General features: G+C 46.2%; 2 protein-coding genes across 3 annotated transcripts in view; one reads left to right on the plus strand and one right to left on the minus strand.

The window, feature by feature from the left end:
• The window catches only part of CUNH7orf50 (chromosome unknown C7orf50 homolog), a 109,896-nt gene that overhangs the window by 37,776 nt on the left and 58,700 nt on the right, over positions 1 to 13,420 (plus strand). The gene's annotated exons all lie outside the window — the stretch shown is intronic.
• On the minus strand, positions 439 to 5,563 carry Gper1 (G protein-coupled estrogen receptor 1). Of its 2 annotated transcripts, XM_010635575.2 has the most exons (3): positions 5,185 to 5,563; positions 4,189 to 4,298; positions 439 to 2,907 (listed from the first exon to the last, which is right to left on the minus strand). In XM_010635575.2, exon 3 carries the CDS (start codon positions 2,656 to 2,658, stop codon positions 1,531 to 1,533), a length of 1,128 nt encoding a protein of 375 aa, XP_010633877.1. In that variant the 5' UTR covers positions 2,659 to 2,907; positions 4,189 to 4,298; positions 5,185 to 5,563; the 3' UTR covers positions 439 to 1,530. The 2 variants fall into 2 exon arrangements, with proteins under 2 accessions (XP_010633877.1, XP_010633883.1); XM_010635581.2 differs by lacking the exon at positions 4,189 to 4,298.

Genomic DNA, 13,420 nt, shown 5'->3' on the forward strand with positions numbered 1-13,420 from the left:
TTTTTTTTTTTTTTTTTTTTTTTTTTTTGCAGCACCGGGGATTGAACTTACAAGGACCTTGCACTTACAAGACAGGTGTAGTGCCACTGAGCTAAATCCCCTGCCCTGAGATAGGATCTTGTTATATAGTTCAGGCTGGCTCTTAATTCACTATGTAACTCAGGCTGGCCTCAAACTTGCAGCAATCCTCATGCGTCAGCTTCCCAAGTGCTAGGATTACAGGTGTGTGCCACCATGCCTAGCCTCCAGATGTTTTTTTTGAATAAACTGACCTTTTTCCTTAAAGATATTTATAAATAAACTTTATATTATCAGAAATAAAAATCAGTATAACTTTAAATAGAAAATGACATGCATACAGTTAAAAGCCACTTGGTCATTTATCTGTCCCCTACGTGTCACCTGTGTTCTCCTTTGGGACACCCTGCTCCAGAATCTGCATGCGTGTCTGGAGACCTGGACCTCTTGGCCAGAGAAATGGCCCTCAAACATGGCAGAGGGTTGTTCTGGGACAGAGCAGGTCAGGGCCGTCTTGCCCTTTTGTGAGCTTCGTGAGACTGTGGGCCTCCTTTGTGACAGAAGAGCCATTCTGATCCTGTGGCTCCTTCTGAAGGCCCCTCCTTGGCCCTCTTTTCATCCTACCATGGAGCTGCTTACACCATTTAGAAGAATCAGCACATGACTTCATTTTATTGATAAACACTGCATATTATAGCAGTTTTCTTTCCTTTACATTTTAATGAAAACTGTTTATATTATCATCATTGTCCCCACTGTTAACATTTTTGTAGCGGCATATTTTTCAATTGTACATGCAGAGTATTTCATGGTGGCTCCCAGTCTCATTCCACACTCTGGGAATTACAGAGACTGCTGTAAACAATATAGCTATGAAGTGGCATCTCCGGTCAGGCAGCAGGCGGGCAGTCATTTTGCTAAAGGAGGGCCTTCCCAGCTCAGCACTCAGTTACCTGGCTGGTATTCAAGGGCTGGCTAGGAGCAGCGCTGCAGCACTGGAAGAGATAAGAATGCTTGGGTGTGTCCAAGAGGAACACTTCTTTCTTTTCCTCTTCAGTTCAGTATTCACAAGTTACTGTGTGTGGAGTGAATTACACTCAAGTGTAGGGGACATCCAGTGTAGATCAGCAGGGCATATTCTGTCTCTAGACTTCATTTCACCCTGGGGCCACTGACGTTTTGCAGGTTTACCTTTGAACTAAGAGCTCTCCCTACAGTCGCCCTCTGCCTTTTGGCTGTTGTTGGTCAAGAATGGAATCATTTTCCACTTGGGAAACAGTGTGTGCATGGACAGCCGAGCTATATGCTGTTCCCTCTGAGGCCAGAGCCATGCCCTGCAGTCATGAGTGTTTGGTTCCTTGCAAGTCTGTGAGTAGGACAAGGCCAGGGAGGACTGGAGCAGGGTTTGCCCAGCAGGTGTGACCCTCACTTCTGCACAGAGGTATAGGAGTGTGATGTGCCTGTGCCTCCTGTCCACCCAGCCCAAGCGCATGCTATTTGTGGCAAGACTTCTCACACAGCACTGCTGAACTTGGTGTCTGACTGCTCTGTGCTGTCTGGGATGACTGCCTTCAGGGCTGCATGGCAAAAGCGGTTCAGGGCTGGCATGTTTGTCTTCTGCTCAATATACAGCCTCAGCTTGTCCCTGAAGGTTTCCCCGAGGAAGCTGTAAATGAGGGGATTCAGGCAGCTGTTGGAGAAAGCTGCAAGGTTGACGATGTGGCCGGTCAGAGGGTAGGCATGGCGGAAGGACTGTTTGCAGGGAGCAGCCCCTGGCTGTGTCCGCTGCAGGAGGTGGACACTGATGAAGACATTCTCTGGCAACCAGCAGATGAAGAAGACCAGGACCACAGCGAAGATCATGCGGAGGGCCTTCTGCCTGCGGGGGCGCAGACCTCGGTGCCTGTGAGCCTTGACTAGGACTCGGACGATGAGGGAATAGCAAAGCCCTATGATGGCAAAGGGCACAATGAACCCCAGGGTGACCTCCAGCCACTGTACTTCCTTGACATCTGCAAAGCAGAAACAGGCCTCCTCAGTGTGCTGCAGGTGGACAGCTGTGAAGGGCACTAGGGTGGCTGAGACAGCAGCCATCCAAATGAGGCCACAGCTCAGCCTGGCACGGTGCTTTGTGCGGAAGAGGCTGGAGCGCATGGCCTTGGCCAGCGCAATGTACCTGTCAAAGCTCATCCAGGTGAGGAAGAAGACGCTGCTGTACATGTTGATCTGCAGGAAGAGAGACATGAAGGTACAGAGCACAGCGATGTCATAGTACTGCTCATCCAGGTTGAACACCTCGATCAGGGAGTCGGCCACCAGGATAAGGTCTGCTGCAGCCAAATTGATGAAGTACAGGTCTGGAATTGTCATCTTTTCACGGAAGCTAATGTTCACCACCAGGATCAGGATGTTCCCCACAAAGCCGATGGGGAAGAGGAAGATGGTATACAGGCAGGAGAGGAAGAGGCCAATGATGTACTGCTGGTGCTCAGAGAGCTCACCCGTCTGGTTTGCCAGGGCAGCACCAAGCAGCAGCTGGGACAGGTTGAGCTCCGCGGAGGTGCTGTTGGAGGCTCCCGGCTGCACGGTTCCTGGGTAGATCTCCACACCCAGGATGTGGACCAGGGGAGTCACATCCATGTCTTTACCACGCCACTTTCAGGATTTGCCAAAAGGGTCACAGAAATCTGTTTTAAACAATGGCTCCATCTTTAGAGAGGAAGGTGATTCTCTTTGAGTAAAGGCAGGCGTTTGTATCACAGGAAATGCTGTTACAGGGAGCTCTGTGATGGTTTGGGTCTGTCAGCTGCAGAAGCTGAAAGAGCAGGTAGAGTTGGTCTGCGGCAGCATCTGCTGGGCACAGCAGCTGCATCCTCAGAGTCTGGGCACCTGGGAGAGCAACAGGACAGGATTAAGGCTTGTTGTGTAGCCTGGCCTTCCAATGCAGCCACACTCTGGTGGATCCCACGAGCACTGAGGGAAGGCAGCACTCTTGGCTTTATTGCTTTGGAGTGAAGCTCAAATGAATGTGGAAAATCTGCTTTCTCTGCTTAGGGCTCCTGGAGTTGCCTGGTTTAAGTTGGAGAAGGTGGCTATGACTCATCCCCCAAAGCAGTGGGTGACAGATAGCGGCGTACAGAGTAGAGTGAACGCTGGGCATGGGAACCCTAAGGAAACTACCGTTTGTCAGCACAGGAAAGAAAATTTATTTCAATCACTATTGGGAAAGAAATAGCATGGGAAGGGAAAATCCGAGCTTAGTGGATTCACAAAACTTGGTAGAATGGCTTTGCTGTATAAAACATTTTGGAGAAGTGGGGTGAGCAGGCAACCCACTTTCTGGTCCCCCTTCTGTCTTTCTTAGAAGCTTTTTTCCCTCAGTAAATTTTTCCTACTCTTAAAAAAAAAGAAAGAAAATTTGGTAGAATCAGAGGAGCCTCTCAGAGTACAGTAGGCAAAATAAATCTAGCTTTTTCTGTAATACTAGTACTAAGCTTATGTGCCTCAAGTGAAGCTTTCAAAATATAAAAATGAAAGACAGAATAAGGATAAAAACAGCCAAGAAATACTGTTAATTGGGCATAATTGTGCATGTCTGTAATCCCCTATGCTCAGTAACTGAGGCAGGAGGATTGCTTGAGTCTAGAAAATTGAGGACAGCCTGGGCAGCACAGAGAGAACTCATCTCAAAAAAGAAGAGGGAGGGGGGAGAAAGAAAGTTTAAAATTTTATTCCATGTTATAACAGTGTAAAATCTAATGTATTTTAAGCTGGTATGGTGGTGTACACCTATAATCCTAGCTAGTTGAGAGGCTGGGGTAGGAGGATCGTAACTTTGAGGCCAGTCTGGGTAACACAGTGAGAACCCCCCACCTCAAACCCCCAAAACAATTTTAAAAATTTTTGTAATGCAAAGCCAGGTGTGGTGGCGCACGCCTATAATCCCAGCACTTGGGAGGCTGAGGCAGGAGGAGCGCTGTGAGTTCGAGACAAGCCTGGGCTACATAGTGAGTTCCAGGTCAGTCTCAACTACATAGTGAGATCCTGTCTCAAAAAACAAAACAAAACAAAAAAATTTTGTAATGCTGTTTTAACCTAGAAACTGGGTTTTCCTCAGTGTTTGTTTGCAATGGGGAGAGGCCGTGGACATGGACATGGGCTTCTCGTCACCTGAGGCACTTGATTTGTCCTGGACTTCTCTGTGGCACAGCCAGGGTTCTTAGGAGTGTTGGCAGTCTCTGGAGGCACTAAGTCATCACATCTGGGCTGGTTGCTGACATCTAGTGGGTAAGACCAGAAATTTTGCCCCGCCTCCCCAAGTGCACAGGATGACCCCTCCCCAGCAAAAGATTTTACCCTTTGAGATCATTAGGAATGATTGTGAAATGGTGCAAGGGCAGACTAGGGATTTATTGACCCATCTCTCAAAAATACTAGTTTAGGAAAAAAAAGGAAGCTGGGGATTTATTTAGTTCAGTGGCACTGTGCCTGCCTCGCAAATGCAAGGTTCTGAGTTCAAACCCCCATAACAAAAAAGAAAAGGAAAAAAAAAAAAAAGAGGGAAGGCCAGCTTACTGCCTAGTGCCAGCAGCCATTCTGAAGGTGTTCCATCACCTGCTCTGAGCTGGGAAAGTGAACTTGATTATTTTGGCTACTTTGTTATCTATTTTGTATTCCATAGACACTACCAGTTCAAGCAGTATAAATGTCACTATTCTAAGGGTCTATCTGCTAGGTCTGTATTTAATATCTTTTTTAAAACTTCCCTGCCTTCTAGTTTGCTCTTAAAAGTGTTGGGAAGCCTGGAGCGTCTCAGGTGGTAGCACAGGGGCAGTTTCAGGTGAGCAGACCCTCAGCCATGAACTTACAAATATAAAGTTGCACACTGACCAGTTTGTTTCTTTTTCTGCTTGTCCTGACCTAGGCAGAGGTGGCCGTACTTCTGTCAGGTGTACCGGCCCATGTCTTCCTAAAGCACTCTGGCTTGGCAGGAGCACTGCGTCACAGTACAAGGCAGAGCCTCAAATGAGACATTCTGGCTTGAACAGAGCTGGCAGAATGCTGGACTGGGACTGGATAAAAGGCGCTGCTCTCCCTAGGGCACCTCATGCTGTTTCAGCCACAGAGCTGCCACTGTGGCCAGACCCCAGAACAGGAGAAGCTTACCTGGGTCAAAGGCGGGGCCTCCTGAGCCATGTGGGATCTGGTCAGACCCTTCTCGTGTTCCCCACCTTCTGCAGTTGCTGGAGGTACACTTGGAATTTGTCTGCAGCGATGAAATCCTGGACCTGGGACCCTGTCAACAAGGCTGATCATGGGAGTAGCAGGAGAGACAGAGAAAAAAAAGCCCTGTCTGGGAAGTCTGGTGGGAAGGTTCCCCAGGAAGCCTGTGGCTGCTGGAGGCGTAGTCTGGCCCCCTTGGCGTTGGGCCGGCTTTATAGGCTCCCAGGGCCCTTCTTATTGGGCCTGGCCACCTCCCTTTAAGGCCAACATTAACCATTTTTTTGCTGGCCTCTTTTCTTCCGTACTTTGTCAATGAGCTCAGCGCCACTATGGAAGTTTTCAGGGTACCTGCTTTTCCTCTTTTCTTTTTTTAAATTTATGGGAATTATAATAGATACTGTTTATATTTTAGATAATGGCCTAGCATCATTTGTTAAAATAAGCAATACTATTCCTGCTTGTATTAGCACCTTAATGATTTTAAAACTAAATACTGGATTTTATAAGGTAACATAGTATGTAGATAATACATGAAGAAAATTTCACCAAAAATATTTTAGAAAGTAACCTAAACCCATGAAATAGCAGATATTTTGGCAAGAAATTCAGATTCCCAGTTGCTTTGTTGGTATATTACTTAATCTTGCTTCCCCTCCTTTTGCTCTAGAAACTGATTTGTACCTGTCTTCTGGGTTCTGGTGGTGAATGGAGAAGGCACTTGGCCTCTCCACAGCCACTTCCTTTGGTGCTGCCTACCCTGACTTGTGCCGGCCTGAGCTGGCTGCCATCTCTCCCCTACTGCTTGTTGGGTCTTTACCTTCCATTTGTTTGTTTGTTTGTTTGTTTGTTTAGGGTTTTTTTTTATAGACAGTCTCACTATGTAATTCATGCTGGTTTTAAACTCACTGTGTAGCCCTGGCTGGCCTTGAACTTTCAGGGATCCTCCTGTTTCAGCCTCCTGGGACCTGGGTGTGCCACCACACCTGGCTGTGCTGCACTTTGGAGAGAAGCTGGTCACCCTGGGGCAGAGACCAGTCCCAGACTTGAATATTCAGTCCCTGGCACTGAGCTGCCCAGCTGAATTATTTGGTTTTCATAAAAATTAAATTTTAATTGATCTCATTTGTACTTTCTTTCTGATGTTTTTGTTTAATTTGTCTTTGTTTTGCTTTGTTGGCTTTCTGGGTTGGGGTTTTTTTGTGGGGGGTACTGGGGATTAAACCCATGGCCTTTACACTGAGCTACATTCCCAGCCTTTTTTAAAAATTTTTCAAAGGCCAGGGATTTAGCTCAGTGGTTCCACCACCTGCTTCGCAAGCTCAAGGTCCTGAGTTCAATCCCCGGTATCAAAAAAAATTTTTTTCAGAGAGAGTCCCATTAAGTTGCCTTGACTGGGCTCAAGCTTAAAATCCTCTTGCTTCAGCCTCCCACAGTGCTAGGATTGCAGGTGTGAACCACAACACCCAGCTTCTTTTACCCTTTGATGTTTTGAAGCTATGAGTTTGGACACAGAATCATCTTTTATGTGCTGAGCATGAACATACCAGATTACTTCAGCCCAAGGACAGGTGGACATAGCATGTGCTCCTGCAAAGACCACTGCAGGCTTAGAGGGGTGGGTGTCTGTACCCAGGATGCGGGCAGTCACCTGGTCACTTGCTGCTCTTGGAGTTTTCAGTTTCATGGTAAACAAGTGTGCTTTAAAGCATTCTGTATGATACTGATTTGAAGTCTTACAGATCTGTGTTTTCGGACTGATACAGGTATTTTTAAACACAGAGTATGGTATTAAATTTTTTATGGAAAAGTACCAACATTCAGTATTCTTCCAGCTGTAGAAATTCTGACTCTTACTATATATAAGCTTTTCTTATTTGAGGGGCATGGTAAAGGGCGGATTGGCTCTTATACATCTTTTGACCAGCAGTGACACCAAGATGATTTCAACATTAAAAATGCCCATTTCACCATTTTGAAAGAAGTCACAAGTACAACTTCCTCTTAAATTAAATAAATAAAATAACGCAAGCTTTGAAATAACCAATGCATGTCACATAAAAAGAGCCATTCCCTGCTCTTGCTCACTCACAGTTTAGGGCCTCGCCGCCTGTCGGAGAGGTGAGGGACTGCAGGCCCCTCAAGGCCCTGAACCTGCTGCTCCCATTTGCTGATGGGTTTGCACAGGGTCGTCAAGTGGCAGATGCTCTGGCTTTGAGCTCTTGATACAGGACAGGCCACTGCCCTTGAGGCACTGAATAGTTCGCTGGTTGAGTGACTCGTCAGATCACATAGCTGCCTCATTCAAGGATGGGACCCAGCAGGAGGGACTTCAGTTCTGTGACCCTCATATTGAAGTGAGGGTGAGAGCGGTCTTGTGGAAGTTTCTGGAAAGCCTAAGAGTTTCTGTCACTTTTAGCCTGGCATTCAGTGAGGGCCTCCTTGTGCTGTCCTTCACAGTGGAATCCCTCCTCAGAGCTGTAGCTGGCTCTGAGCTACTGTACACTAGTGCAGGACTGAGCCCCCAGGGTTGCAGCATGAGCAGCCACCACCAGGACAAGCCTGGATCAGCCATGTGATAGCCATTTTCCTTAGAACCTTGGCCTCCACACTACATTATGGTCATGTCCTAAGGCTTTCCCATTGTGGTGATGATGTCATTATGGATTTTCAGAGAAGGTAACATGTATTTCTGTCCATCCCAGGATGGGATAAATCGAAGTGGAAAGAACTGAAAGGGAGTCCAGTTGGACCATTGCGTTCCATTAGGTTTATAAGAAGCCAGATACTGGATAACACATAGAGAACAAATACCAGTAAGATAAGGTAGTGTGTGCTTGGCCCAGAAGCCCTGGCCAGAGGCATGCCCACCCCCTTCCCTCTCCTGTCATACACACAGCCAATTTCTCTGAGACAGTCCATCATTCCACCAGCTCTACTACATGTCTCCTCCCCATTTTCTCCCTCTCTATCTTTCTCACTTGCCTGTCCTCTTCAGTGGCATGGGAGCTGTCCCCATACCTGTGGTTCAGGGTCCCTCTCCTTCCTGTGGCAACCTAAAGCCCTGAGGCACAGTACCATGGTCCAAGCAAGCCTAGTGTGTGCCATGGCCAGAGTCTTTCTTTCTTTTTTTTTTTTTTTTTGAGACAGGGTCTTGCTATGTAGTTGAGACTGACCTGGAACTCACTATGTAGCCCATGCTGGTCTCAACTCACAGCAATCCTCCTGCCTTAGCCTTCCAAGTGCTGGGATTACAGGCATGCGCCACCACACCTGGCCCAACCCCTTTCTTTATAAAGAATGATACCAGGGCCCAGAGAGGTTGAGAACTGTGCAGGACACCCAGCAATGAGGGCCAGGGTAGGATTGTGTCCTCCTGGGTCTGCACCCATACAGACTCTTCTCCTGTGCCATCTTCCATTCTGGTGTCAGACACTTGTCTCCCTGGGTGCCAGCCTGTCCTTCACCTCAGGGCATTGGCATATGGAGCTGGCAGCCAGCACCTAGAGGAAGGAGGACGCTTTGGGCGTTTCCTGCCACACATACTTAGACTTCAGGCCTGGCCTGGCCCGTGCATGGAGGCGAGCATCTTTGTGTGGCAGGGTCCCCCAGATATATGTGGGGTGTGCGCAGCACAGATGGCCTTCCTCACCATCCAGGCCGTTTCCTAGAGAAGGTAAAGCTCTGCAATTTGATTGTGCTGTGTTTTCTGGCATGAGAAGGAATTTATACTGCCCAGAGGTTGTCTCAGCCTCCGCCCTGCAGCACCAGCAGGGAGCAGTCCTGATGGCTTCATGGGTGTTGACTTTTTGGACAGCTGACTCCTCTCTGTGGTTGCTGGGAGCGTCCTGGACACGTCCTCTTAGTTCTTTGAAAGTGATGGCAACCAGAACTTGGTGTGTGTAGCTCGCAGAAGTGTGGGCAGTTGATGCCCTCAGCACTCTGCTTGGGGAAAGTGTTGAGCTCCAAGAAGTATTCTTGGGTGGGATGCTCCAGAAGGAGGAACTCATGACCTGTTTCCTTGACCCAGCTCCACCTTCAGTGACCACTAGGGTGTGTTCCTTTGAGAGCCCATATAGGCTCCGGTGAGTCTCCCCACTCCCATGATTTTTCTCCTTTGAAATTAAGAGTTCACACAGCCATCCTTTAGATGAAAGTGTCTGCTCACTGCTGGAAACATACTTTGAGATGGTTTCTTAGTTTACTGCTGATTTTGGATCTTTCTCTGGTGCCTTGTCTTTGGTGTGTCCAGACCTTTGTAACAGGAAGAGTAAGTGGCCAGGTGTAGGGACAAGGTCAGGATCCAGGCAGTACCAGCCCTGTCTCTGTGGGGTTTGCCTGGAGCTTTGTGTCCTGGGTCCCTACAGAGGAGACCTTTTCAGGATCTGGGGTCCCTGTGGATAAGCCACTGGTAGTGTCTGAAGTCCTACAAAAGGACCTTTAGTGGGGTCTGGGAGCCCTGTGGAGGGGGCTCTTGTTGGGCCCCGTGGTCTCTTGTTGCTCCTGCCCCACCCCTGTTTGGAGCAGAAGCTTTTTTAATGTTTCATATTGGGACCCCTTATAAGCCTTTTTAAAAGACAGGATCCTACTGTTTAAGAACTGCCAGTGGACATTTTTGTGGTCAGTTTTCTAAAATTAGTCCTTTGACTGAATTACTCAGGAACTCAGTATAGCTGGGGACTCCAGGCTCGTCCTGTTTCTCTTCCCATCCTGGAATCAGTTGTTTCTGCAAGAAGCTCAAACACGGGAGCGTTTCATGCCCCCTGACTGATTCTGAACTACGAGCTGTTGGCATCTGTTGTTGGAGGGTACTTAGAGACTACCTTAGAGGCTTCCTCTTCTGCATGAGTGGTCTGGCCAGGAGCCTCTAAAGCTGGGTGCACTATACAGATCAACTGTTTGCAGGTGCTGAGGTGACAGGCACACAGGCCTGCGAGCCAGGGCTCTGTGCTCCTAGCTGCTTATTTGAGGCTGTCTTCATCCACAGCATAGATCATGGATCCAAGCAGAGCAGGGCTAGCTAGAAAAGCTGAGGGGACAACACTTGGGTGTCTGGGAGGCTGAGAAGGTAGAGGCTTTAGAATGCAGTACCAGGAGAGGACATACCATGGTGAGAGAGAAGCCCAGAATCTGGATGGCAGTCTACTGGGCTTTGGCCAATTTGCACATGTGTAGGGTGAGGACTCACAGGGTCAGTCTGAGAGCAGCTAATGGTCTGTGTTCCCACTCTCTCCAGCCAAAGTACAGAGCCATCGTGGAACAGGTACGTACTAATTCTGCTTTCTGTTGCTATAATAAGATACCTGAGGCTAGCTGAATTGTAAAGAAAACAGGTTTAATACACTGGCAGAAAGATACCTTCTTTAATAAATGGTCCTGGGAGCCGGGCATGGTGGCACACACCTGTAATCCCAGCACTCGGGAGGCTGAGGCAGGAGGATCACTCTGAGTTCAAGGCCATCCTGGGCTACATAGTGAGTTCCAGGTCAGTCTCAACTACATAGTGAGACCCTATCTCAAAAAAATAAAAATCAGAAAAACAAACAAAAATAATAAAATAAATGGTCCTGGGAAAATTGGCTATCCACATGCAGAAGATTGACTCTTACCATGCAATAAATGAAAATAAAAATGAATCAAAGATCTAAGTGTTAAAACAGAAACAATCCAGTGAAGATAAAATAGGTACAACTCTTAAACACATAGGTGTAGGCAAGGACTTTCTGAACAGAGCCCCAGTTGCACAAGAAATAACAGCCAGAATCAACAAATGGAATCATATAAAATTAAAAAGCTGCTATACAACAAAGGAAACAACCAACAGAGGGAAGAGATAACCTACAGAATGGAAAAAAAATTTGCCAGCTATTCCTTTGACAGAATTTATAAAGAATTCAAAAAAAAAAATAGACCCCTCCAAAAAAAAATTTAAAACAGGCAACTAAAATGAATAGACATTTCTCAAAAGAAGTACAAATGGCCAGTAAATATATGAAAAGATGTTCACCCTTGCTGACCAATTCAAATTAAAGCAGCACTTAAATGCAAGTTAAAACAACTCTGAAATTCCATCTTACTCCAGAAAGAATGGTTATCATCAAGAAGTCAACCAACAACAAATACTGAGCTGGACATGGTGGCACATGCTTGTAACCCCAACACTCATTATGTGGAGTCAGGAGAATCACTGCAAGTTTAAGGATAGCCTGAGCTCTGCATAGTGAGTTCAAGACCAGCCTGAAGTACTTATCAAGAGCCTGTCTCAAGAAAACAAACAAAAAGAAACAAATGCTGGTAAGACTGCCAGGGAAAAAGAAGCCCTTCTACCTTCTTGATGGAAATATAAACTAGCACAACCACTATGGAAATCAGTATGACAATTCTTCAAAAATTAAAAATGGAAATTCTATTTGACCCAGCTATTCTTCTAGGTATCTTCCCAAAATAGTTAAAGACATCATATTACAGTGATGTATGTCTACTCATATTTATAGCAAGACAGTTTATAATAGCTAAATCTTGGAAGCAGACTATATGCCCATCAACAGATGAATGGATAAAGCAACTATGGTATTTATGTATCCTGAAGTACTAGTCTGCTATAATGAAGGATAAGCTTGAGTCATTTGTAGAAAAATGGATGTGCCTTGTGACCATAATGTGAAGTGAAATAAATCAGACATGCAAGCTTTAATACTGCATGATTTCACTTATAAAACCAAGGTATAAATAAAAGCAAAATAAAATAATGAGAAACAGAGAAATAGATCTTTTGCAAATGGGAAGGGGACCAAGATATGGGACAGAGGGGAGGGAAAGGGATGAAAAAAGGATTAAGATGTATTTGATACATGTACCCCCTCCCCATGAGGAATCTAATCATTATATACTGTGAATGTGTACTAATTTAAAATAATTAAAACTGGGGAAAAAAGAAAAAAACATGTTTATTTAGTTCAGTTTTGGAGACTGAACTCCAAAATTAGATGGCTCCAGGATTTGTTCTCTGGTGAGTGTCCTCAGCTGGGTCACATCACAGCAGTGACATCATGATGGGAGACACCACATGGTGAGACAGGAAGCCAGAGAGAGATTAGGGAGGGGGCTCCACAATCTACTCAGCCCTCCCTCACTTAAAGGTCTGCCCACATTGCCACATTGGGAACAGGGTTTCTAACACAGGAAACCTCAGGGGATGCAAACCATAGCAGTGCATGATAGTCATTAGAGACCCACAAGGGGTGACCCTTGGTGAGCAGGCTGAATCAGCTCCAGGATTAGAGTTCCTGTAGATCCCAATAAACAAAGCTAAACCAGAAATCTCAACAGAATCATTGTCTCTGCAAGTAATAACTGCCCACCAAGATAAACTTTAATACTCTGTAAAGAAAGACAGTAAAATTCAAACATTCACCAAGAAAAAGTCAGTGTCTGGCATCTAACCCACAGTGACTGTATTTCGGGGAAAGGTGGCCTTCAAGGGTCTGCTCTAGGACTGTTCCTTGGTGATCCTGCTGGGTGAAGGGGACATGCTTCTTAGACTTCGCAGCTTTGTCATGCATCCCTGGTAGCCCCGTGGGCATGCTGCTAGCAGACCTCACTCTTGCACGTGCCACATCGGGAGTGTTACAAGTAAGAGTGAGCAAGCAGAGGAAGGAGAAAAGAAGTCTTTTGAAAGCATTTAGGAATTTTAATAAGGAACCACAGCTACTGCACTGAACTCCACAGCTACTCCACTCTCTTCTGAGGACATTTATATATAATATATAAACATAGAAAAGAAACTCACCATAGACATGCTTTTATTCTTTAGTTCTCATACCAACATTAAAATAAACATTAAGCTGTCTAGGCATAGATTTCATAAAACTGGAGAGATACTTTCTCCCTGCATGTCCTTTTTCTCTGTTCAACAAGAAAAATCTTAATAAGGCTCAGCAAGTAACTGCTGTAAACTCTGGAACAAGACAAATGACTGTGTTTCATGTGTCACAGACATGTCAGGTGGGACAAGCAGGGCTTTTGAAACATAGATGCTTCCCTGGCCTGCCAGACCTCCTGGGCACAGGACTCGCCACCTGCCAGGTCTCAATAGAACAAAACGGCTCTGTGATATTGCCATCTCTGGATTTAAAACAGTTTGCAGGTGATAGTCTCAGAGCTCTGATGGTGACAACAGAGT

The sequence above is a fragment of the Fukomys damarensis genome, unplaced genomic scaffold (assembly GCF_012274545.1).
Source record: "Fukomys damarensis isolate Sample0158 unplaced genomic scaffold, DMR_v1.0_HiC HiC_scaffold_17, whole genome shotgun sequence".
NCBI lineage: Eukaryota > Metazoa > Chordata > Mammalia > Rodentia > Bathyergidae > Fukomys > Fukomys damarensis.

Excerpts from the sequence above, each read along its gene's own strand:
- Gper1 (XM_010635581.2), bottom strand. The coding sequence starts at position 2,658 with ATGGATGTGACTCCCCTGGTCCACATCCTGGGTGTGGAGATCTACCCA.